Below are 26,410 nucleotides of genomic sequence, written 5' to 3' on the forward strand. Positions count from 1 at the left end.
CGTAAGTTGCCAGCCACCACCCAGGCCTTCTCCATGCCCCATGGAGTACCGGCGGCCATGGCCCATGAGCCTCAACGGCGGGGCTCATCACCTGCCTGCGCCGGGGAGACAGCCAAGCCTCTGCCCGTGGACGTGCTAGCATCTCTTGCTCCTCTCCTTCACCGCTGGTTTTTATATTAAATTCGAGGCCGTGTGCGTCCCTCCTAGTTAGAGATGACAATGTGAATATGGATATCCAAAATATCCGATATTCGTATCTGCTTAACATCAATATAAATATTCGTATCCGTATTCGAATTTAATATAATAAATGTGGATACATCAAAATGCGATTTTCATTGATTTTCTCTATTCTATTCTACATCCTTATTCAACATTATCCGACACTATCCATATCCATTTTCATTAAAACTATATAAAAAGTTATATTATTTTTTTCATAACTTAGATTATAATTTTTTATAAAAAATATATAAAAAGATAAAATTTACTTTTAAATATTCTTGTTTATCTAATTATTAGTGAAATTAAATTTGTATTCTAAAACTACCAATTAAGAAAATCGCTAAATGTTATCGTATATATCAAGTAAATATCCGAATCTAAGATAATATCCGTTTTGCATTTGTATTCGATAATATCCAAATCCATATCTGTATTTGATTTAAAATATGGTAAAAGTTGCTATCCAAATTCGATTCGCTTCCATCCTTACCCTGGCGTGGCTCGACGCCAAAAATCCAGCCTGGCTTTGTAGAGATCGTCGGTTCATCAGGCCTCCGCATTTTCCGCGCCCGGCAACCTGATGAACCTCCACGTTTCCCGTGACCGGCAACCCCTTTCTCTAGCGGAACGTGGCCGGCTTCTCTAATATACATAGTTTTGTTCCTAAGTCCATATAATTTGTAGCTGATATACATAGTTTTGTTCTATAATTTGTATAATTTGAAATAGTTGTACAGTTTTTCATTATATGATTTTGTATAAATTGTTGTAAGTGTATGTATTTGGATGACCACTTGTCTAGATACACAATCAGAATTGAATTTTTTTCGGGACGGAGGGAGTATGTCCTAAGAGTTAGATCGTTAAAATTTATTATCTCTTCTGTTTTTTTTGCTGCTACGAGTTAGTGGTTGACTCGGAGGAGATCTAATGAAACAAAACAGAGGTTGATAATGCACACACAAACACAAAGAAAGATGAGGTTCAGAGAAAGGAACGAGAGTCTGTCTCGAGTGTGTCCCTCCCCGACACGCTCTTCCGGATGGTCGCCCTCACCAGTCACCCGCCTCTACCTTGGCTTCTGGAAGTTCCCGCGCGCGGCGGCCCTCAAAGGCGCCTCCTTCCCCAACCTCCGCGAGCTCGGCGTCTGCAGCGTCGTCGTGGAGGACGGGGACATCGACTCCCTCGTCGCCAGGAGCCCCGTGCTGGAGATCCTCAACCTCCAAGGGACCATCAAGGGGTTGCGTCTCGTCAGCCGGAGCCTCCGGTGCGTGCAGATCTGCGCTTCCGTGGTGGAGAGCATCGCTGTGGTGAACGCCCCCTGTCTCGACCGGCTTATCCTGTGGGAAGTCCGGGGATATCCCAACCCTACCAGTGGCTTGCGCACCAGGATCAAGATTGGAATTGCCCCCAAGCTGCGCATACTGGGATATCTGGACCCAGCACAGCACCAGCTAGAGATTGGAGGGACTGTCATCATGGTACTTCTACTGCCTCCTGTCGTTCCGTTTTGTTCACTTTGCAAAGATGTGGAATTCCATGTGTGATCAATCTTGTTGAATTTCGTGCATTGCAGGCTGGGATTACACCAAGCGCGAGCACAATGCTCACAAGTGTGAAGGCCCTCAGCTTGACAGTGTGTTTTGGAGCAAATGGTGCCATGATGGTGCCTGCCATCCTCAAATGCTTTCCCAATGTCGAGGCGCTGCATATTACGGTAATATTTTACAAGTATTCTCACTGCACACTCATACTGCTGTCACTAGCTTCAAATAGGGGGTCTCCTAGCTAGCATGGTGCGCAAGCCTGAGTGAATGTTAACGGTAGTATTTTTATGTCATGGACATGTCTCCAAGCTTTCATAACATATTCGTTTCAATATCAATGGGGAGTCAATCTTTCAAATTCTCTTCTGGTCTGTCCTCAATGTCCATAGACGGAATATTTGTGTAATATCGCCATTCAAAGTCTGTCCATTGGATGAGAACAAACATTATACAATGCAAGTAGGGATTTTTATCTACTTTCCCGTTGCCATGGATTGGTAAAGTATTTTGCTTCACCCTTTGGCTGACACATTCTGAGGACCATGAAACAATGACATGCCAACTGGTGGAGTGAACTTACTCTATGTAGTCTGTAACTTCACAAAACGAGAGGAATAGAATGAAGAAATTGGTATGTGGTATTTTTCCATGGGTTAAATATGATCATTAATACGGAAAGTTATGTTCTTTAAACTGAGCTGCGTTCCAGCGGAAGGCTGTGTGGATATCTTTTCTATAGTCTAGTATACTTTAGTGATCTCAATGATTAAGCCTGAGCCACTATGCGTGCTAGCTTTCGCCAATGTGCTTTATTTTGTATGTCTGAATGCCCTAATCAACTGCTGTAACTGCAGGTTGAAGTCTAGAGAATCCATTTTAGTATTTTGTTTACCCATTTGCTATAATTTGTAGACACACTTTAGGACTCTTTATGATCCATCAGTTGATTAACTTTTCAATGGTTTATTGGTATGTAACATTTGCAGTCTGTAAAATGTGATGAACCTGCTAACAAGCTCGACCTCAAGTTATGGCAAGAGGCTGATCTCATCGTAAGTGTCCTGTTTCGCATCAAGGTGATGACAATCCGTGAGTTCCGAGGGGAGCAACATGAGCTGGCCTTCCTCCAGTTTTTCTACCAGAATGCACGGGTGCTGAAGCATGCAGCAATAAATCATCTGACAAAGTTAATTTTACCGATGAGCTTCTGTAACTCTTTCTTTGTAGTAGGTGGCTTCAACGTCTTCACGGCTTCTTGACTTTTTAGGCCGATCTCGATTCCCCGTTCATGCACCAGGAATCCCAGAAATTGACCGGCCGACACACCGAAAGCGCACTTCTTTGGGTTCATTTTGAGCCCAAACCTCCGAGTCCGCTCCAAAACTTGACGCAGATCTTCGAGATGCCCCCTAGCCGATTTGGACTTGACCACAACATCATCAATATAGATCTCTACCAGTTTGCCGATGAGATCATGAAAAATATAATTCATGGCACGTTGGTACGTTGCACCGGCATTTTTCAGTCCAAAGGTCATCACCAAGTACTCGAACAAGCCGACCGCGCCCGGTACTCTGAACGCGGTCTTGTTCACGTCTTCCGGGGCCATGAAGATCTTGTTGTAACCGGCATTGCCATCCATAAAATTCATCATTTTGTGGCCGGTAGCTGCGTTGATCAATGTTTCTGCAATAGGCATCGGGTATTCGTCTTTTGGCGTCGCTCTGTTGAGATCTCTAAAATCGATGCAGACACGCCATCGGCCATCCTTCTTTTGTACCAGTACCACGCTAGAGATCCATTCTGCATACCGGCATGGCCTGATGAACCCAGCAACCAGCATCTTCTCCACCTCTTTCTTGACTTCTTCTAGGATTTCGGCCTTCATCTGACATGCTCGTTGCTGAAACGGCCGAAACCCTTTCTTGAGCGGGAGCCGATGCTCGACGATGCTTCTATCCAGACCGGGCATCTCGGTGTAGTCCCATGCAAAACAGTCCCGGTACTCTTTCAGCAGTGCAATCATCTCCTCTCGCAAGGCCAGATCCAACTTCTTGCTGATAAATGTCGGCCGTGGCTTATCCCTAGGACCGATGTCAACCTCTTCCAAATCATCAGCTGACGTGAACCCGTATCCCAGTTTGCCGTCGTCTGAAAAATCAGCTGCGAATGCAAGCGAGTCTTTGTTATCCACAAGATCAGCGGCAAACACAGGGAGATGACAAGAAAATTTTTTTGGCCAACCGCGTGGGCTGGCCGCTTCTACATTTCCATTATCATCCGAAACCAAACAGTCGATGAGTGGCTAACTGCCAGAGCAGGCCATCGTGTGTACATGATGTAACAATTCCGAACCCAAACAGAATTTTTCTATTTTTTGGGGCCGGTCGCTAGGACCGGCCTCTCTATCTCTATTACATCCCGTGGCATGCCAGGATGCGTCTACTCTGTGAGGCCAGTGGATAAGACCAGCCTCAGTCCATTTTTTGTCGCCTCAATCCGATCACAGTCTTCCAGGGCGATCCCTGAGATCGGCTCTTGTCCATCTGCGTCCCAATCGTTCATTTCTGCGAGCGAGACTTCGCTGGAATCGTCTGCAGGGACCAATTCTACTTCATCGCCGTCCCATTGGACGAGGTACTGATGCATTGTGGAAGGGATACAACAGTTGGCATGAATCCAGTCCCTCCCAAGCAGCATTGTGTATGTACTCTTGCTGTTAACGATGAAGAACGATGTTGGTACAGTCTTGCGGCCCACTGTCAGTTCCACATTAAGAACCCCCATCGCCTCTGATGGTTGTCCATTGAAGTCATTCAGCATCACATTGGTCTTGATCAGATCGGCAGAAGAACGACCCAATCGGCGCAGCACAGAGTATGGCATCAGGTTGACTGCGGCACCAGTGTCGACCAACATCCTGTTCACAGGCTTGCCATTGATGAAGCCCTTGAGATACAATCCCTTTAGGTGCTTGTAGCTCTTCTCCTTGGGCTTCTCGAAGATGATCGGACGTGGGCCCAAATCCAGCTGTGCGATGGCCGATTCTTCCGGTTGGGGTGCCCGAAACTCCGATGGGAGCACGAATACCATGTTCACATCAGCCGATGGCTTCCCATCGGCTTTTGTCTGCTTGGGGCGCCACTCTTTTCTGGTAGGGTGCCTTTCCTCCCTTCGCGGTCGCTTGACTTGTTCCGCGAGATCCGGACTCGCTTTTCTCAGCACATCAAGGTACTTTGCTTCTGTCTCTTCCAGATTGCGCAAACGCTGCACTCTGCGCTTTTGCGAGCGATTAAGCCTGTCAGGACACCACCGCGGATGATGGTACCTGTCTTCTTCTTCTTCTTGCTCGGAATCACCCCTGGTTGGCCTCCTCATATGGTCATCATGACGTGTTCTAGGCCCTAAGCACCGGAACACCGATGTCTCGTCCTGCTGGCATCCTCATGGCCTGCACTCCAAGCAATCATCTATAGTAGGCAATCGGCTCATGCCGGAATTCCAGCAGTACCTGAAGAACGGGCAATGCCAGTGGTCGCGTATAGCCTGGCGTCTTCCCAATGTCCTTCCTGAGCGGTGCTCATACTCGTCCTCTTCTGATTCGTATCGGCGGCGCAGCTTGTACTGGTACTGGTATTTTTCTAGAAGCCGATTAGAAGGTGGAAGCTGATTGCGGATGTGACGCACCTGCTCTTCGGTCACATGCTGCTGTTCCAGTTCGCGTCTATCCTACGGCCGTTTGCCAGAAGCGGCCTCTCTCCTCTGCTTGTCATGGCGGCGCACGGGTCCCACCATGTTGATCTGGAATGCCAAATCCTGGCCCTTGGATCCGAAATCTGACAGCTCCACCATGTTAGCTTGTGGGAAGGGCTTTGTGTCAACCTTCATCGTGTGTTGAGCCAGGATTAATCGGCCTTGCTCGATAGCCGATTGTATCTGACGACGTAACTCCTTGCATTGACCCGTGGAATGAGTGAACGAGTGGTGCCATTTGCAGTACAGTCTTCCCTTCAACTCTTGTGCCGTCGGTAACTTGTGATTCTCTGGGAGCTTCAACTGTTTTTCTTTGAGGAGCAGATCAAATATCTGCTCTGCCTTGGTTACGTCGAAGTCGAAGCCCTTCACAAGCCCCTGCTGTTTGACCCACTTGCAAGGGACAGGGTTTGCCCCCCGAGTCCACACTGCCACGGCCACTTCTTGCTCCTCGCCAGAGTCATCAGATTCATCCGCCTGGGCCATGTTTACATGGCACTTGAACTTGTCCTGGTACAGCTCAGGATGGTAATGTTCGTATGTTGTAAGCTTCTGTACCAGGTGCGCCAGAGATGTGAACTCCAACTGAAAAGCTGCATCCTTGATCGGCTTAGTGAGTCCCAGGACAGCCAAATCGACTCCCTCCTTCTCTGTGATGCGCGATGAGTAGAATCGGTTCTTGACCTCCCTGAAGCGCTGTATGTATTCTGACACAGTCTCTCCTCGCTTCTGCCTGACTTGGGCGAGGTCGGCAATTCCAGCTTCAGCAGCCTCCGAGTGGTACTGGGTATGGAATTGATCTTCAAGCTGCCTCCAAGTCCGAATCGAGTCCGGAGCCAGTGATGCATACCATCCAAAAGCTGGGCCTGTAAGGGATTGGCCGAAGAACCGGACCCTCAACAGATCAGACACTGAGATCATCCCAAGCTGCGTTAAGTATCGGCTCACATGCTCGATGGAGCTGGCTCCTTCTGACCTGTTGAACTTGGTGAACTCAAGAAGCCGATATTTGGGTGGCAGTGGGATCAAGTCATAGTCACCTAGATACGGCTTGGAATAGCCGATCGCTTTCCTCTTGGGCAGGATGCCGAACTGGTCTCTCAGTATTGCACTGACCTGCTCCACACTAAGAACTCCTGGGGCCGATGGCTCAGCATTCGGCCCAGTAGCGTACTTTGCCAGCCACGCTTGTTTCTCCGCGTCTGCTCCAGAAGCTCCTGGGTTTACCATCTGCACCGAGCGTGTTGGATTGACGCTGTCGGGGATGTAGGCGCACGTGTAGCCATGCGGAATCTCCTTGGGTGGCTCGGTGAGGAATTGGCCTTCTACAGGATCACCGCCGATCTTGTGGACGACGTAGATCAGCGAATTTTGTGGTTTTGGAGCCACGAATGAGAACAGCAATACTGGTCTAGAATGCAGTGCAGCTTCCTCTGTGTGACTCCCCAGGGTTGGCCCAGACGTTGAGTACTGGTTCTTGATTATTTCCTGGATGACGCGGTGCGCCATGCGCTCGAGCTCGTTCATCAGGCTTTGAGAGTGCCGATGAAGCGAATGGGCCACCATGTAGTTCATCTCCTGACGCAGGGCTCTGGTGCGCTCTTCTGATGGCACAGACAGATCTACGTTGTCGAGAGCACCTTCTGGTGAGAACCCCTTCCACCTGATGTCAGGGTTGCGGGTCCTCTCAAAAGAGCCGATGAGATCGGCTTCCAGCAGAGCTTTGATCTCATCATACTTCTTCTTGTGTTCAGGAGAGAGCTCTTCATATGTGACGGGCTTGGGAGCGGGTTCTTGATCTTGAGCTCCAGTCATTGTTGCAGTGGACGTTGTTGCCGAGAAGCATCCCACTGGTCGTGCCAGAATGTGTTGTCGGTCGAAACCCACCGGCGAGCAGCGACAGGCAACACGAAGAGCCAGGAGGTCACCGGAGCGCTGGCAGGCACTGATCCCTCGTCGACGGCCCGCAATTCCGTCACGCGCCCGGAGAATGTATGGAAAGCCGGGCATGCCACCTGACCTATACCCGATCAGGAGGGTGCGAACGTGCTCCAAACAGTTTCCTGCATAAAAAGACACGTGTAAACATAAGTCTGAGCCGTGGTCGGCTCCTCGGGACGACTCTTGCATCGGCTTTAAAGAGCCGATCGAGTCCCGGTGTCAGATGGGATCTGTTTGCATCCAGATATTATTGAATAAAGCAAATAACTATAAGGCTGCTTCAATTAAATCTAATTAATCTAATCCACGATGATAAAAGCCTCACTGCTAGATCGGAACATCCTACACGTGACTAGGCCTAATGAACATAACAGACAACTAAACCATAACCCAAAACAGAGGCCTAAGAACTAGCAAGAGCCGATTCCCGGAACAATCCCTATCAAGGCTAAGATAAAGCATCTACTACACCACCGGATCATCCAACCCATTTGCAAGGCCTAACCTAGCAGATATTACACAAACTCTTAAGATAAGAGCAAATCATAACAGATCAGATCTATTAAACTTAAAAGAAGCAGGGTGTTGCCTCTGTGCAACTAATTATATGCGACAAGAACTAGCATGAGATTGAAACGTGACTGCACAGAAACAACATGATATTCGTAGATGATAAGCAACGAAGCGCAACGGATCCACTAAAAGCCATGCTACGAACATCAAGATAACTAGTATTACTCGCCATCAAAAATGCTTCAGTACGAGTAATACCAAGGTAAAAGCAAGAACGACGCTGCCCTGATCGCGAGAAGCGATCAGGGCAGCATGGCACTTACTTGGATGAAACCCTAGGATTAGGGGTGGCGATGCGCCGAGAGTTGTTGTTTGTGAGACGTGATGACGCTCTCCTTTACGAATAACAAAGGGTACATATTTATAGTCCGGAGACTTGGGAAACAATCTAAACTAATCTTGTCCCGATCGGACTCTATCTCTAACCTTAAACTAAATCTAAGAATACATGGCCCATGTGGCCCAGATGCTCACGCAGGAGCCGATTTACAAGTCTTCTTAATCTTCTGCTTTAAGTCCACCTTGCTTTCGGCCCATAAATTAATCCTGTTAATTTATAGCGATAACACATCCACACTTGGGGTCTTGGGGATCGGGTCAGTAATGGTGGCAGAAGTAGACCGGGAGGCTGGCCAGGTACATTTGGCTTATGAGTATGCAGGCATGCTTTAACGCTGTTGCCATACTGAAATCTAGTTTCCCAGTACCACTATTCAAGTAAACCATGACTCTTGACCTTTGGTTAGTTTTGATGAGAATCCAGAGCGACACCATCATCATGCTCTTAACACTAACCAAAATGGTACCTGAAAACATTAACTTGGATTAGAATATAGTACTAGTAGTAATGTGGTGGGATTAAACTTATTGCAGCCCCTTAAATTTCTTTTAAGCCAATCTAGCAGTAGCTGATGGCTGTGTTAGATATTGCCACACAAAATAAGAACTGAACTTCCACCAATTCTTTGCTTGGTATTGTATTAATGCAGTTCTAGCTAGTATTCATGCCTGACAGGCCCTAGATATTAGCATAAAGATTTCTAGTGACTAAGAAATAATTCTAATCAAAATTTTATGGAAGTATTTTGATGCTGCAGTTTTTTTTCCTCAGATGTCTTGGGAGTTAAAATTTTTGCAATATTCTTTAGCTTTGTCTTGCACAGAGTGAAACTATTAGGTCTAACTCTCCAGGGAATGGAATACCTATTAGGTCTAACTCTCGCCCCTGATCTTGTTTGCATCGAACTATGCTGTTGAATTATATGGGAGCCACAGTAAATGCAATGCAGAACTACTTGATCCAGAAACACAAAAAAAAAACAATTATAATTTATAACTTTTATTGGACTTGATTGGGGTTTTTGGCCTTGATGGTGCTGGGTACTGCTCATACAGATAGCTAGCATCGTGTTATCTTGTTTATTCAGTTGGTTCGTTTTAAATTGGCATTCTTTTGTATAAGTTTTGCTACCTGTAACACAAGCTCAACAAACTGAACTAAGAGAAACCTTCTACCGCAGCCTATATACATGGTCTAGAAAACAAAATGCTTAATTTCAAGGTGTCTTATCTCTAGATTACTTGTTTTTGAGCTCCTCTGCATCTCCTAATGACTCACTCGGTTGGCCTGAAGCAGATGAGAACTAAGTGACAAGTCTACATACAATGGACCTGTGCTGAATGGAGAGGCTACGACTTAACTGCTGATTTAGCAAAATAGCATTGCTTGCAGTAGAGGAGGACCTGCCAGAGCCTGAATTGGGGAGCAACTTGTGGGCAGAATGCCGCACCAGCACCAAGGGTTAACCTGGGGCTCAGGATTGCAAGGAGCTGATGCAGCTTTTTTAGGATAGCAACAGCATCGCCCTTTTGAGGAACTGTAACTTCATGTGATAGTTACAAAAATTACCATCGCATTTGTTCGAGCTACATGTGTCACAGTTTTTTATGTTTTAATGTTACCATTGTTACTACCACGATACCAGGAGGTGTTTGGAAGGTGGTTGATCTGATAGCTTGCATGTACAGTACAGATGCAGGCCTTTTTTTTTCTTTGACGTGGTACAGCTGCAGGCCTTGGTGTTGCACGATACAATTGTTGGGCCGATGCTGGAGTGCTGAATATGTTGCGTAGCAACAACCCATGCATAACCCACCATTGGTGGGGCGGGTTGATTAATTAAACATTTGGGTGGGGGCGGGTTGGCAAAAATTAATTAAACTACTGCGGGTAGGGGCAGGGAAGGGGCGGGTACATCCCCATTAACAGGCCTACCTTTACTTTTATCTCTCAACCCTAGCTTTTCCAACCCCATTATCTGTTGTTTTTCCATTGTCTCCGTGACGTCTGAAGGCATTCTAGGTGGCCTGCCGATCCTAGAACAACCCTACATGCGCTTGCCCTGACAGGTCCCTCCTGGGCTAGCGTTTGTCGGACTTCGCCGCTTCACCCCGACGACCGGTCTGACCGGTCCCTTTGACCGGTCTGACCGCCCTACGCAGGAGGCACTGCATCGAGCTCCTCCTTGCTCCGCGCGACCGTGCGCACTCGTTTGTTGGCCCCGAATAGGCGCCAACACCTGCGTATCTCAGAGCCTTTGGCTTGGAAAATGATTATAGATGTTGGATTAGCAGTTCATATGAATCACTGGTGTTAGTTCTCTTGTGCTAGTGTGTTCATATATGCAGAACCAGGCACACACCTTCCATGTCTGTCCCAACAAATAGTAAAAATAATAATAGATTTTTGTAGTTAGCTATCAAATGAACTGACCTCACCTGTTGAATTTTTCAGACCTAATGCATAGTACTTTTCAATTCTCCCCTATTGCAAACTAACATGATGTCATGTTGACCTATTCTCATTGTGTGCTACATTTGTATCTGCCTTTTGATTCCTACCACTTTGTAGGTTAGTGGCTATGCCAATGGAAATGGCACTGCCGACAATGGTTCTCCTTCTAGGAGCCATGACAATTACACTTCTGGTAGTGGCAACCGTGACAACGAAGATGACCCTAATTTGGAATGAAATGGGGAAGGGTACAGTGTACATCTTTTGTGAAGGCTAACCTTTTGTGTAATAGTTAGTAACATGTAGCTAGCTAGAGAGTGAAAAGGCCTCTCCATTGGCTAGCAGTACATCTGCTGGACTTCCTGCTTTTGTGTAGTTGACATCCTGTGTAGTCGACTCATGACTGTGATCGTAACTTGCTCCTTGGGTACAAGTGTTGGAGCTGGACATGCTGGATATACATGTTGCTGTTTAAAGTCCTGGCTTATGGTGTCGCTGCTTGCTCGAACATGGAGGAGGGAGTGTTTGATTGGAGCAAGCACAAAGGAGCAGGCGTGCTTGGATTGGGAAAGGGTTACTTTGACATTCCTCCTCTAACTTTAGAGTCGCTGACTCGAGGGATCGGACCGAGGCGTCAGTAACTAGGGGCAACGATCAAGGGAGTTTCATCCCATGGATTGGTGACTTTGGCGATTGGAACCAAAAGGATAAGTGCTCCATAAGAAAAGACATCGCCGCCGGGCCCATGTGGATGGCCTCCTGCTAGACGGTCTCGCGTCATGGAGCCATGCCATGCTGGAGTTCGGTGGACCCAAGCGGAGGGACTTGAGGAAGCGGATTTGGTTGGCGGCATCCATAGTAGCAGGGGTAGTTGGATTATATTCCAAAGGATGGAGAAAGGAGATGATAGGTGGGTCCACGTGTGGGTGAGTAGAGGGAAAGAGAAGGAGTAGGGGTATGATCTAGGGTTATACGAAAATATGATAGTGTCCGGTATGGGTTCAATGGAACTGGAGACGTAGAAAATTGCACGTAAGGTTTGAATTTTGTACAAATTGTAATGGTATGATTACAAATGTGATGGTTTCTTTTTTCACCGGATCGGAGGAGGCAATAGATCGGGGCCTCCTAGTGCGGGGGATTGAACCCCGGCCAGGAGCTACTCGAGCTCACCAGCCCCAAAAGTTGTATATTTTCTGTGGCATAAATTGAATTAACTCATTACGAAACAGATTAGAAATTCTCTAAAAATAATACGATTCAAACAAATGGCCTTTAATTTTGGTGGCAAAGTATTTAAGAAACGTGTTTTCAGGCCCTAATAGGGATAGATGATCAGGATCAAGCACTCACGAAGTAAAAGTCTAGCGAATCCTAGCTACCTTCTCAAAGAGATCCACGAACACGGCAGGGTACGACGCTTTGAGGTGGCCATACCCGTCGCTCGCCACCACGTCGCGCAGCCTGTGCCTGTGCGTGCCGGCGATGTACTCGACGCACGCGTCCCTGAGCACGTCGCAGTTGAGCTGGGCGGCGAGGACCAGCACGCTCGCCACGGTGTCGGCGTCGAGGCCCTCGCTCAGGGCCCTCTCGCACACCAACTTGAGCCCCTCGACGTCGTACCGGACCGCCGCCACCAGCAGGCGCTCCCACATCTCGGTCTTCTCGTCGGCGCCGAGGCCGGCCATGGAGGGGGACACCGAGTCGGTGTACACGAACCGGAGCAGCGCCTCGAAGACGGCAGGCTCCATGTCTTCTGCTTGAATGGTCACGCTGCGCTGCTGCGCGCCGTGCTCGCCGGAGAACTGCGCCCTGAACACCGGCGACCGCGCCGCCAGCACGCAGGTGTGCGCGGCGAAAGCTTGCCCTTGGACCTTGAAGGTGACGTCGGCTCCGATCTTGGTCTCCAGCAGCTTCGAGAAATCCTGCGACAGGCTCCGGCGGGGCGCCTCGACGGCGGCGGCGGCGGAGGAGGAGGAGGAGCTCTCGACCACCCATGGCTCCCTGATGACGGTGACGTGGCACTCGATCACGAGGCGGTCGTCCTTGAGGTACGGCGACGACGACGCTTCCAGCGCGTTCCACTCCATGAGCTTGTTCCAACCGGCGCCCCAGCAAACCTTGGGGCCGCCGGCGGCAGCGTCCCTGGTGCTGAACAGAGTGGGCGCCCTGGCGCTATAGATCAGCGACGAGCAGCGCCCGCCCTTCTCCTGGTCAACCAGCCAAAGCTCGTAGAGCGCCCTCACCTCGGCTTTCTTGCTGAGGAGCTCGAGGTAGACTCCGACGTAGCCTTTGGATTCCTTCCTGCTGTCCCCGTTCGGGTAGCAGCGGATGCACCACCGGTACCCACCGACGTCCATGGCGGCGGACTGGATGAACGTGCCGGCGCCGAGGGCCCGGTGCTGGCTGTACCCGGTGATCTCGAACGAGAGCACGCCGCGCGCCGGCGGGGCGCACCAGGACGTCATCCTCGCCGTCGCCGGAGACGACCAGATATTGCCCATGGATGAGCCCTGAAGCCTGATTGATCGGATGTAGACGAGTCGATGAACCTAGAGGCTAGAGCAGCTACGGGATTCACAGAAATCTAGGAAGTAAGGATTGGAGGAAGGTATACAAGAGACAAGCTTTGCTGGAGAATTTGTAGGCACGGATCTGCTAGTTATCCGGGAAGGCGTACAAGTTTCAGATACAGGATTTGTCAGGCCTATTAGATTGCCATATGCATACTACCGGGAAAAAAAAGAGGAAAGATTGAGAATCCGATGGAACTTTAAGGCCTTCCTTTTACATGTGTCTCCCTACAGCCAAACATTCTATTGATGCTTCAAAAAAATATTCTATTCTATATTCCTTTTATTCTTGTTCTAATTCTTCTGATGAACGTACTATATATAAAGGCAGGAAGGATTTTTTGGGATTAAAAATGCCAAGAGATTCTCATTGATGTAATTGTTTATACAAGCCAAGAGAAGAAAGAATGCACGGTTGATAAATGAGTCTAGGTGAATCGCATTTTATAAAAATCTCAGATCCGGACTTAAAGGGTGACCTATATAGCTGACGGTTTAAAAATGAGTCTTTTACCTGTATGTCATCAGAAAAGTTTTAAATGACCTACGTGCCATTAAAATTTTAGAAAATTCCTCTATACCAATGGAAGTTTCTTTTACTTGTGTGCCACTTCCATTAGTTTTTCATCCAACAGCAGTTAACTTTTAGTGGAAAACACGATTTTACCCCTAGTTGTAGACAGCAGCAAAAATAATGTTCTAGTGCCACTGTACATAGCCACAGGTCTAGGCGCGTCTGCTCCCGCTCCTACGCATGCACCTCCATCACCAATGTCGAATACGTGACACGGCTCAATTATGTGTCATTAAATGGGGTGTCTTCTTTGCTAAATTGTGACATAGTAGATCAATTTGGATAAAATCGAACATGGATACCATATTTTTTGAACAATTTTAATCCAAATTCGAATGTGAATGCAGAGACAAAAGGAACAGATTGTTGATTCAAGAGATAGCATCATCGTTAGTATCAATTTGTTTTATCAATAATTTTATAGTAGATTAAAGTCAATATACAAAATAGTGAGTAAAGGATTAGTATATAGCACATTTACATAAACATAGGTAATAAAATTCAGCATACCTTGATACCTATTTATGTATAATTTTTATAATTGAACATGTGAAATGAAATATAAAAATAAAGTAAATAATATTTAGGTCATTAATAATTAACACATATAAAAAATTGTTTCACCATTAAATAAATAAGTAAATCAACACATAAAAATAGTTTCAACGTTAAACAAATGAATAAAAATAACTATATTTAATTATTTAGTATCATTAGTAATATTACAATTAATATTATTAATCATTTGTCATACGGACAATTTTTAGATAGTTTACATGGTGTAGATCATTAAGTAATTAGTAATAAAGATAAGTCACTGGTCACTTTTTTGTTTTGGATACGAATATGGTTGCGTATTACAAATTTATTTCAAACTTATATTTGATCAGGTAGAGAAAAATACTGAAAATTAGATTCGGATATATCCATCTAGCATCCATTTCAAAATCGGATATTAATACAAAAATCCATATTAATGTTAGCGGGTAAAAATAAAGATAATTAAGATTTTCGAACATCCATATCCATCCCTATGATGCATGTGCTTCTCCTTTGTAACTGCGTATCATGCATTGCATCCACATCAGAGGTAGCATTATCGCTTTATTTTTCTATTTTTTTCTATTTTGTTTTAATATTCTTTTTTCAATTTATGTAATTTTTTATATATTACTTTCTTGATACTTGTGTTTTAAGTCCATGTATCACAATCATTTATTCATGTTGTTTAATAAATTGTTATGCATGGTATAGAATTTATATAAATTGTGGACGTGCATTGTAGAGTTATTTTATAATTAATCTTTCTTATGTACCAACTTGTTTACATGTGTATATATATTTATATGAAATTTTTTTACAATGTAGATGTATTTATTCTTCAAGTAAAATTATTTATCCTTGCATAATTAATTTATTCGCAATAATAAATTATTTTTTTGTTTTTTAGATTAAATTGTACCGTGATGTTGACCCATTTATTCGTGATATTTATTTTTTATTATTTATCCTATATAATTAAATGTTCGTGACATGTAATATTTTATTCATTGTACAATTTTATTTTTTATTTTTTTAACTTTTATTTGCAGTAATAATTATTTATCTGTTTTCTTAAAATATTTGTTCACAGTTTCCGAAAATAAGAATTCAGTATGCTTAAACATTGTTGTTAAATAGAGGCAAGTGTAGTCATATTTTAAAGATTTTGTCATAAGAATGATAACAGTGTAATACAAATTTAATCTAGATGCTTAGTTTAATAGTTATATTTTTTTAAAATTTCGGATTTGGATGCATATGGGTGACATCACTTTTATCTGCTTCTCCATGCATGCATGCATAGATTCTCTCCTATGTGATGGATAACCACACCGGGTTAGCCAGGGGGTTCTCAGCTAGAAACTACTAATGCACTTGGGCTATGTGGATCTCGTTTAAAAAATGGCAATGCTAGGATGTCGGCATCTGTCATGCAGAAAAAAAAATTGGACGTTGTGAACCATATTGCAAATGTCAAGTATCGATGTTACAATTATTATTTCTTTATGTTATGCTGTGGTTGTTCCATGAAACATGATTTTAATGTTACGGTGAGAATTTTCCATCCTCGAATTGGATATTAGAGTCATGTGTGTATATAGTTTGCCATTGCAAGCGTTGAATTTTGATATTGCAACTGTTATTTATCATTGTTGTGGATCCTCCTATCAAAAAATTTTAATGAAACGTCCAGATGCCAGCAGTGCCATTTAAAAAAAATTAGGCTGTGTGGATCCTTGTGTAGTTATCGAGAGGTAAAGTGCCTTTGTGGTGGCTTTAGCGTTAAAAAAAAATAAGCCTCCCAAACTTCCCCCAGATTCCAACTGGGCGGAGACCTAGAAAACCCTGACCGCCGCCGCCGCCTCTCCGGAACTCCGCAACCTTCCGTTCCTCCCAGAACCTCCAGCTATGGAGGCATCCAACACTCCAATAGAGGTGACGAGTTCGAGGAGCGCGCCGCAGACGGCGCGGGGCAGGCACGTGTTCGAGATCGCGGGCTACAGCCTGCAGAAGGACGGGGACCTCGGTGTCGGGAAGTTCATCAAGTCGGCGGCTTTTGCCGTCGGCGGCCACTACTGGCGCATCCGGTTCTACCCTGACGTCCTAGTTGGAGAAGACAAAGAGTACGTCGCCGTCTTCCTCGAGCGCATCAGCGAGACTGCCGAGGTGAAGGCGCTCGTGAAACCAACCAGTCCAAGGTTGTGGCGATCGTGAAGAAGCCGAGGGTATTCACCACACTACAGCCGACCTGGGGCTTTCAAAAGTTCATGAAGAAGAGCGAGCTGGAAGGGCGGCCTTTCCTCCTGCGCGACCGCCTTGTGCTGGAGTGCTGCGTTACTGTAATCATGGGGGCGCCTGTGTCTGAATCCAGGACATTGTGCATCCAAGTGCCGCCCTCAGATTTGGTGGATAATCTTGGGAAGTTGCTGGAGTCGGAGGAGGGAGCAGATGTGACATTCAAGGTTGAAGACAAGGTTTTCCATGCCCACAAGATTGTGCTTGCAATGCGGTCACCTGTGTTCAAGGCGGAGCTCTATGGACCTATGAGGGACATGAATCAGCCAAGCATAACAGTCCAAGATATGCAGCCTGCTGTTTTCAAGGCCTTGCTACATTTTATCTATAAGGATTCGTTGCCGGTGATGGACAATCTTGATGAAGATGAGAATAAAGAAATGGTGAAGCATCTGCTTGAGGTTGCAGACAGGTACGCCTTGGAGAGGATGAAATTGATGTGTGAGAACATCCTTTGCAGGAAACTTGATGCTGGGAGTGTGGCAGCTGTTTTAGCTCTAGCTGATCAGCATCATTGCAGCCTGCTCAAAGAAGCTTGCATTCAATTTATCAACTCTTCCACTAAAATGGATGATCTGGTGGCAAGCCATGGGTATGCGCACCTCAAAAGAGCATGTCCCACCGTCTTTGCGGATATATGGGAGCGGTCAGCAAAATTTTGTTAATACATAGCCATGTAGGTGAAAATTGGACTGTCCTTTAGCTATCCAGTGGTATTTCAGAATTTGAAGGAAGCTAGGTTTTGTGAAATGTATGCCTGATATGTGGTGATGGCTTCCGGACTCATCACCTTAGTATGAATCAGTGTTAAAGACATCATGATATTCTTGCTAAACAGTAGATAATTCGTTTACTGATATAGTTATCCTATTATGTCCTCCTTTCATGTTTACCGAAGAAAACAACCAGCAATCCAGCATGGTTTACTGAACATTGTCGTTGTGAGTCATGGACTCTTGGTCAAATTAGTTCATTATGAATTGTTATGACCACCAAGAAATAGGAACATTATTGCAACTTGATGAGCAGTAGAAATATTATCTGTATTGAACTCTATATTGTCATAGTGCTAATTTATGGTATTCTAAAATAGCTAATTGTTTCTGGTACAAATATAAAGATCATTGTCCAAATAATGTAGTTAATATTTTTGGAAGTCTAATGCTATATATTGAAATAGAAGCCCCCGTTGTTCTACAGTTATAGCTTTCATGACATTGATTTCACTTGATAAGTTCTATATTATCAGAATGTACTTTCAAAATTATCAGGCCAAAGCCAAGCTGAACGTGCTCAGCTCTTCTGAAAGAAGTAATCTTTGTCTGATTGATAAATTGGTTGTTAATCAACTTTGTGTAGTTCCACTGAACGAATTTATAAGTCATTTGGGGTACTGAAACATTCTTAAATTTACAAGTCATCTATCAGATCAAAATTTTTCTAGCAAGGTGAATGAAAAATATATATCCCAAATAATGGTATTTTATGTTCTGAAATATATTTTTATCAAGGGCTACTGAAACATTCTTAAAGATCAATCTTTCTGTATACCTTCTGTCTCACATTGTCAATATATATAAGATCACACTTTCCGTTTTTTTTTTTTTGCTCATGGCTGATGGTAAAGGATGGTTAGAGATTTAGATGCCAATTTTCCTCTAATAATATAATGCTATTTCATATGAGATGATTTAGTCGAGTTTACATTTTCTTATACCAAAGATACCTTTGGTCTGATGATTCTGCACTTCTGCTCTGATTAACTATTCCACTAATCACAGGAAAGCTATTGGTTTCGGTGTGTGAGAGGAGAAGAGGTTCCTGTCTGTTTATCTAGATTTTAATGGTTCTTAAGTGTACTAAACTGTTTTACAAAATCTTAACTACACAGACGGTGCAAAGCTATTGAAAACTGACTGATTGATTTGTTTCAAGGTGGACAAGACGTACCTGAAATAGACTGGACCAAAATAGTTTCTCGTGAATCATCATGAACCAGTGCAGCTCTTCCTTTTTGTTTCTTCACACATACACTTCGGTTCAAACTTCAATTGGTAAATGAAGATCAGAATGTCTTTTTTACAGTGATGAATAATTGTAGTGTTGCATCCGTCCGTTCTTTGAGTATGCACTTGTAAGCTTAATGAAACCGTAACTAAAAAAAAAATCAAGTAAGGTGTTTCAGCTTTTCCGTAGAAAAAAAAAGGAAGACTAGTCTCCTCTAATGCATGGCGATGTATTTTTGGAAGTAATGAATCTTTCCATTGACTGAATCTAGCGAGTAAGTTGTTTTGTTTAACCCTGAATTTTCAGGCGAAAGAGACAGATTTGGTAATATACTCTGTTCTATGTGTCGCCCCCTGTCCGCTGACTGTTAAACTGTGTTACCATAGAACATCTGGCAAATGTAAGGATCTAAATCTAAATGTACTATACGCCTTGAGTTTGTGTCCCTAACAGTCCCTACAAACAGTCTACGCCATTATACACCCGCTTAGAGTTCGTATATATAAAAAAAATCCAAATCTAGATCGGTTTTGAACTCTGTATATATACCCAAAAAAAATTGATTTCGGTTTCGAACTCTGTTGATCATCGATAGAGCGAGGCACTATAGGTGGGACCTACAGTCAGCCTGCAGGGGAATCTCCGTGACAGGCAAGGAAACCCCAGCTCGCCGCCGCCGCGAATTCTTCGGCTTGAACGCCAGCAAGAGCGATGGCGCTGTCGCAGGGCCCAGTGAGCACGACAGCGTCGACGTGCACGGCGGAGACGGCGCGCGGCCGGCACACGTTCGTGGTCGCCGGGTACAGCCTGCACAGGGGCCTCGGCGCCGGCAAGTTCATCCGCTCCGCCACCTTCCACGTCGGCGGCCACGGCTGGAGCGTCCGCTGCTACCCCGACGGCCACACCGGCAAGGACAGCAACCAGGACTTCGTCTGCGTCTACATCGAGCTCATGGCGGCGAAGCAGGGCGCCGCCGAGGTGCGGGCGGTCTACGACCTGAGGCTCGTGGACCTCCTCACCGGCGAGTCCAAGGTCCTCTTCCACCCGGCGGCGCCGAGGGCGTTCAGCGGCGAGAGCCCGGTCTGGGGCGCCCGGTGGTTCATACGGCGGACGGAGCTGGAGGCGTCGACATACCTGCGAGAGGACCGCCTCGTGATCGAGTGCGACCTCACCGTGATCGTGGCGAAACAAGAGGCCTCACCCCAGACACCATGCGAGGTCATCCAAGCGCCGCCGTCGGACCTGCCGGTCGACTTGGGGAAGCTGCTGAAGACGGCGGAGGGCGCTGACGTGGCGTTCAAGGTCCAGGAGGAGACCTTCCGGGCGCACCGGGTCGTGCTCGCGGCGCGCTCGCCGGTGTTCGAGGCGGAGCTCTACGGACCACTGAGAGAGAAGAGCGACGGTGAGGCCGTCATACCGGTGGAAGGCGTGCATCCTGATGCTTTCAGAGCGCTGCTCCACTTCATCTACACGGACTCGTTGCCGGCAACGGACGACGACCTCGACGGAGACGAGAGCAAGGAGATGGTCAAGCATCCACTCGTGGCGGCGGACCGGTACGCCATGGAGAGGATGAAGCTGGTGTGCGCGAGCATCCTTTGCAGGAGACTTGACGTCGAGGGCGTGTCGACCACCCTAGCTCTACCTGACCGCTACAGTTGCAGCGAGCTCAAAGATTCCTGCATCCAGTACGTCATCTCTTCGAATAGCATGGATGAGGTGGTGGCGAGCCGAGGGTACGAGGAGCTCAAAAGGGCGTGTCCTGCTACCACCGTGGAGTTGTGGGAGAAAGCATCATCATCCAAGTCGCACAAGATTGCGTATGCTGAGCAGCGTGATGAGCGCGTCCTAGACGAGCTAGATTAGCATTCGCGTAGAGGCTGATCTTGAACTAAAGCAGCCCTCTGATCCGATGGTTTACAGTCGTCTTTGAAGTTCTAAGTTTTGCATCATGTACTATTTGCATCATGTCGCAATAAGAGTACTATTAAAACATATTTGGTTGCAACCAATGTGGCAAGAGAGTTGCAACTAGCATAGCAATTGGGTTGCAACTGAGCCGTAAGTTGCCAGCACCACCCAGGCCTTCTCCATGCCCCATGGAATACCGGCGGCCATGGCCCATGAGCCTCAACGGCGGGGCTCATCACCTGCCTGCGCCTGGGAGACAGCCAAAGCCTCTGCCCGTGGACGTGCTAGCATCTCTTGCTCCTCTCCTTCACCGCTGGTTTTTATTAAGAAGGGAAAAGCCACCTCGAGGCCGTGTGCGTCCCTCCTAGTTAGAGATGGCAATGTGAATATGGATATCCAAAATATCCGATATTCGTATCTACTTAACATCAATATAAATATTTGTATCCTTATTTGAATTTAATATAATAAATGTGGATACATCAAAATGCAATTTTTATTGATTATCTCTATTCTATTCTACATCCGTATTCAACAATATCCGACACTATCCATATCCATTTTCATTAAAACTATATAAAAAGTTATATTATTTTTTTCATAACTTAGATTATATTTTTTTATAAAAAAGATATAAAAAGATAAAAATTACTTTTAAATATTCTTGTTTATCTATTTATTAGTGAAATTAAATTTGTATTCTAAAACTACCAATTAAGAAAATCGCTAAATGTTATCGTATATATCGAGTAAATATCCGAATCCAAGGTAATATCCGTTTTGCATTTGTATTCGATAATATCCGAATCCATATCTGTATTCGATTTAAAATATGGTAAAAAATGCTATCCAAATTCGATCCGCTTCCATCCTTACCCTGGCGTGGCTCGACACCAAAAATCCAGCCTGGCTTTGTAGAGATTGTCGGTTCATCAGGCCTCCGTGTTTTCCGTGCCCGGCAACCTGATGAACCTCGACGTTCCCGTGACCGGCAACCCCTTTCTCTAGCGGAATGTGGCCGGCTTCTCTAATATACATACTTTTGTTCCTAAGTCCATATAATTTGTAGCTGATATACATAGTTTTGTTCTATAATTTGTATAATTTGAAATAGTTGTACAGTTTTTTATTATATGATTTTGTATAAATTGTTGTATGTGTATGTATTTGGACGACCACTTGTCTAGATACACAATCAGAATTGAATTTTTTTCGGGACAGAGGGAGTATGTCCTAAGAGTTAGATCATTAAAAATTATTATCTCTTCTGCTATTTTTTTATTTCTGAATTAGTGGTTGACTCTAACCATTGGAGGAGATCTAATGAAACAGAAGTTGATAATGCACACACAAACACAAAGAAAGATGAGGTTCAGAGAAAGGAAGGAGAGTATGTCTGGAGTGTGGACTTTTTCACTGGAAACTAGTTATTGACTGGCTCCTCAATCAGGATCCCGGCCGGTTAAACCCTGGCCTCCCGGAATCCTCTCCTTCTCCCCTGCCGGCGCCGCCGCCCATGGCCCCCCGGGCGCCGTTCTTCGTCCCGGGCCCCGCGACGGCGGCCGCATGCGGCCCGCACGAGCTGGTCCGGGACCCGGAGCTGCTCCTGTCCTACGTCCGCAGCTGCGCCCCCGAGCCGCCCGTCTCCCCCACCACCACCCTCGCCGCCCGCCGCGCGCCCGCCGCCGCCCCCGACGGCGTCGACCGCATCAGCGGCCTATCCGACGCGCTCCTTCGCGACATCGTCTCCCGCCTCCCCTGCAAGGACGCCGCGCGCACCGCCGCGCTGGCGCGGGGTCTGGCTCGCGGCGCCGCTCGCCGTCGCCGACGCCCACCTCCTGGGCCGCCGGCCCCGGCCTCCGCCGGCGCCGCGGCGGCGGCCGTCACCTCCGCCGTGTCGTGCGCCCTCGCCACGCACCCGGGGCCCTTCCGCTGCGCCCACCTCGTGTCCGGCCTCGTGGACACGCGCCAGCCTGACCTCAAGCGCTGGCTCCGCCTCCTTGCCACCAAGGGCGTCCAGGAGCTCGTCCTCGTCGACCGCCCCACCCCGCGGGAGGTGCTCCTCCCCGACACGCTCTTCCGGATGGACGCCCTCACCCGCCTCTACCTTGGCTTCTGGAAGTTCCCGCGCGCGGCGGGCCTCAAAGGCGCCTCCTTCCCCAACCTCCGCGAGCTCGGCGTCTGCAGCGTCGTCGTGGAGGACGGGGACATCGACTCCCTCGTCGCCAGGAGCCCCGTGCTGGAGATCCTCAACCTCCAAGGGACTATCAAGGAGAGCATCGCTGTGGTGAACGCCCCCTGTCTCGACCGGCTTATCCTGTGGGAAGTGCGGGGATATCCCAACCCTGCCAGTGGCTTGAGCACCAGGATCAAGATTGGAATTGCCCCCAAGCTGCGCATACTGGGATATCTGGACCCAGCACAGCACCAGCTAGAGATTGGAGGGACTGTCATCATGGTACTTCTTCTGCCTCCCGTCGTTCCATTTTGTTCACTTTGCAACGATGTGGAATTCAATGTGCGATCAATGTTGTTGAATTTCGTGCATTGCAGGCTGGGATTACACCAACCGCAACCACAATACTCACAAGCGTGAAGACCCTCAGCTTGACAGTGTGTTTTGGAGCAAATGGTGCCATGATGGTGCCTGCCATCCTCAAATGCTTTCCCAATGTCGAGGCGCTGCATATTACGGTAATAGTTTACATGTACTCTCACTGCACACTCATACTGCTGTCGCTAGCTAGCATGGTGCGCAAGCCTGAGTGAATGTTAACGGTAGTATTTTTATGCCATGGACATGTCTCCAAGCTTTCATAACATATTCTTTTCAATATCAATGGGGAGTCAATCTTTCAAATTCTCTTCTGGTCTGTCCTCAATGTCCATAGACGGAATATTTGTGTAATATCGACATTCAAAGTCTGTCCATTGGATGAGAACAAACACTGTATAAACGCAAGTAGGGATTTTTATCTACTTGTTGCCATGGATTGGTAAAGTATTTTGCTTCAGGCTTTGGCTGACACATTCTGAGGACCATGAAACACTGACAAGCCAACTGGTGGAGTGAACCTACTCTGGGTAGTCTGTAACTTCACAAAACGAGAGGAATAGAATGAATAAATTGGTATGTGGTATTTTGTCATGGGTTAAACATGATCATTAATAGGGAAAGTTATGTTCTGTAAACTGAGCTCTGCGTTCCAGCGGAAAGCTGTGCGGATATCTTTTCTATAGTCTATACTTAGTGATCTCAATGATTAAGCCACAGCCACTATGCGTGCTGCTACTATGCGTGCTAGCTTTCAGCAATGTGCTTTAATCAACTGCTGTAACTGCAGGTTGAAGTCTAGAGAATCCATTCTAGTATTTTGTTTACCCATTTGCTATAATTTGTAGACACACTTTAGGACTCAATGTTTATCTTCCTTCTAAAATCTTTATGCACAAGAGCTGCCTACTTTATGATCCATCAGTTGATTAACTTTTCAATGGTTTATTGGTATGAAACATTTGAAGTCTGTAAAATGTGATGAACCCGCTAACAAGCTCAACCTCAAGTTATGGCAAGAGGCTGATCTCATCGTAAGTGTCCTGTTTCGCATCAAGGTGATGACAATCCGTGAGTTCCGAGGGGAGCAACATGAGCTGGCCTTCCTCCAGTTTTTCTACCAGAATGCACGGGTGCTGAAGCATGCAGCAATCGTTTCAGCCAATGTAAGGATCACTGGAATATCCGACGAACAGATGTTTTCCATTGTTCAGAATATGGATGATTCAAGATGGGCCACTAAATTCAGACTGGCTATCTTGGGGAGCACTGGTCCAGAAGGTGGTAGACCCTGGATGTTTCAAAGAGGAGCAAATTTTTATGATGATGACCCTTTGCACCAGTTAAAATCATTGAAAGCGGTCAGTATTGCTTTCCTTCTTGTTGTCATGCATGCATAGATTTTATTCATGTTACTGCATTTCTTTATGTGTCATTATTATCACAAGATTGCAGTTTTTATGTTGTCGATGTTCACAAAAAGAAATTTTTGACTGATGCAAGTTGGTCACAAAAAGTAGCGCATCGCTGATTGCAGTTTCTTGGAGGGTCTGATTGTAGTAGTACGAAAATTGTGGCACCAATTTAATCGTATTGTTTCAGGCGCTTGTCTCCCGTTTGTTAACTACAAAGTCATTATCATGTGGTAGCATTTGACATTGACAAAATAAGTCACTCTGAGTTCTTGCATTATGCATTTTGGTGATGCCACACCTTCTGAGTGCATGAACATTGGACCTGCACCTGAACAATTATGACTTACACACACCAAGCCTTGACATTTCTTAGGTCTTTTCTGTGGACCTTTTGCTTTCAATTGTGTATCATGTTCATGTACCACAGGTGGGCTGTGGACATTCAGAATTACAGGGGTTGCATGTTTCTCAATTTTGATTTTCTACAAAGCTATAAGTTGCATTTTGTTGAATTATATAGCTTTGCTTCTTGTATGCCCATATTTTCTCCACGGTGTAATTTTTCCTGTTGGTGTAACTCTCTTTTACATATAAATGAAAAACGGGACAAGCTGAGAAGCGTGTGCTAGCAGCACCACATTCCACTTGTCTTTATCTACTTCATGAGCTCATACCTGAGCTTTGCTAACATTTGCTTGTGCTACTATGTATTTAATTATGCACTGTATCATTTTAAATTATGTTGCAGTCATGCACGTAGTTGTGGATTATACAGTGACCACAGATTTGAGAACGCTGGAAGTTAAACTCCTAGGGACATTCTTACCAGACTATCATTTCAGGCAACACAGAGTTGTGCTATGCTACTATAGTGCAGTAGCTGAACTTTTTACCTTTGTTAAGTGACAACTAACATATACTTCAAGTAGCGGCCCTCACTTAAGGGAGAACTTTTCATATAGCCTGATATAACAATAGTTCAATCTGTTGCTAACCATGTTGTGTTCTTTTATGTTGCTTTTCTCGTGACAATAGGCCCTGCTTGAGCGCCAAGAAAAAACAAGACTGATGGGATGGGCGCGAGCTGTATCTGAGGTCGATCTTGAACCTGTTTGCATGCAGATGTCCTGGTTCTGTGATAATGTTAGGTGGCTACACTTGAACCTCTCTTGTCATTAGCTCTGCCAGCATGGTTAGCTTGAGTGGCGAAGCTAATAGTACAATGTTGATGCAAATGCTTGTGTGCATGGTAAATGCTTGTGGATGGCTACTACAGACCACAGAATCTGCGTTTCGCTTGTATTTGTTCGCTAGATGTGGCCTGTGACGATGATCGATGCCGCATTGCATAATTTCTGCTGAAAGTACGCTGTTTGATGGTAACGATAACTAGTGGCAACTGATCGGGTTAATTATGTTTTGGTTGCTGTCTGCCAGTAATTTCCTCTGGATTTGGTACAATACTAGATGTATCGTGCTTCCCATCTAAATTCCTCATACCAAACGATGCTACGGATGGTGTATTGTGCCGGCACAGGGCTCATGTCATCGCTAAATTTGAATTCGTGCCAACATGTGGACGATAAACCATACTCCTCGCACCACACAAAGAATAAATTGCATTTGAATTGGGGAGGCATAAAATCAATAGCCAGCACATGGTCTATGATAAAATTTGCTACAACCGAGAACTGATGAAATTTCA

General features: G+C 45.9%; 2 protein-coding genes and 3 pseudogenes across 2 annotated transcripts; 4 read left to right on the forward strand and 1 right to left on the reverse strand.

The window, feature by feature from the left end:
- Positions 1-57: 57 nt before the first annotated feature.
- Positions 58-11,070, forward strand: LOC120713262 (annotated as a pseudogene).
- Positions 11,071-12,197: 1,127 nt separating this feature from the next.
- LOC120713263 (BTB/POZ and MATH domain-containing protein 2-like) lies at positions 12,198-13,301 on the reverse strand. Its single transcript, XM_039999256.1, has one exon. The coding sequence runs from the start codon at positions 13,299-13,301 to the stop codon at positions 12,198-12,200; it is 1,104 nt and encodes a 367-aa protein (XP_039855190.1).
- Positions 13,302-16,431: 3,130 nt separating this feature from the next.
- On the forward strand, positions 16,432-17,483 carry LOC120713264 (annotated as a pseudogene).
- Positions 17,484-19,536: 2,053 nt separating this feature from the next.
- Positions 19,537-20,691, forward strand: LOC120713265 (BTB/POZ and MATH domain-containing protein 1-like). The gene has a single exon (XM_039999257.1). The coding sequence runs from the start codon at positions 19,537-19,539 to the stop codon at positions 20,689-20,691; it is 1,155 nt and encodes a 384-aa protein (XP_039855191.1).
- Positions 20,692-22,201: 1,510 nt separating this feature from the next.
- On the forward strand, positions 22,202-26,069 carry LOC120713940 (annotated as a pseudogene).
- The last annotated feature ends 341 nt before the right edge of the window (positions 26,070-26,410 follow it).

This window comes from Panicum virgatum, chromosome 6K (assembly GCF_016808335.1).
Source record: "Panicum virgatum strain AP13 chromosome 6K, P.virgatum_v5, whole genome shotgun sequence".
NCBI classification, from domain to species: domain Eukaryota; kingdom Viridiplantae; phylum Streptophyta; class Magnoliopsida; order Poales; family Poaceae; genus Panicum; species Panicum virgatum.

What these genes read in the sequence shown, in the direction of transcription:
- LOC120713265 (XM_039999257.1), top strand. Translation starts at nt 19,537, where the DNA reads ATGGCGCTGTCGCAGGGCCCAGTGAGCACGACAGCGTCGACGTGCACG.
- LOC120713263 (XM_039999256.1), bottom strand. Translation starts at nt 13,301, where the DNA reads ATGACGTCCTGGTGCGCCCCGCCGGCGCGCGGCGTGCTCTCGTTCGAG.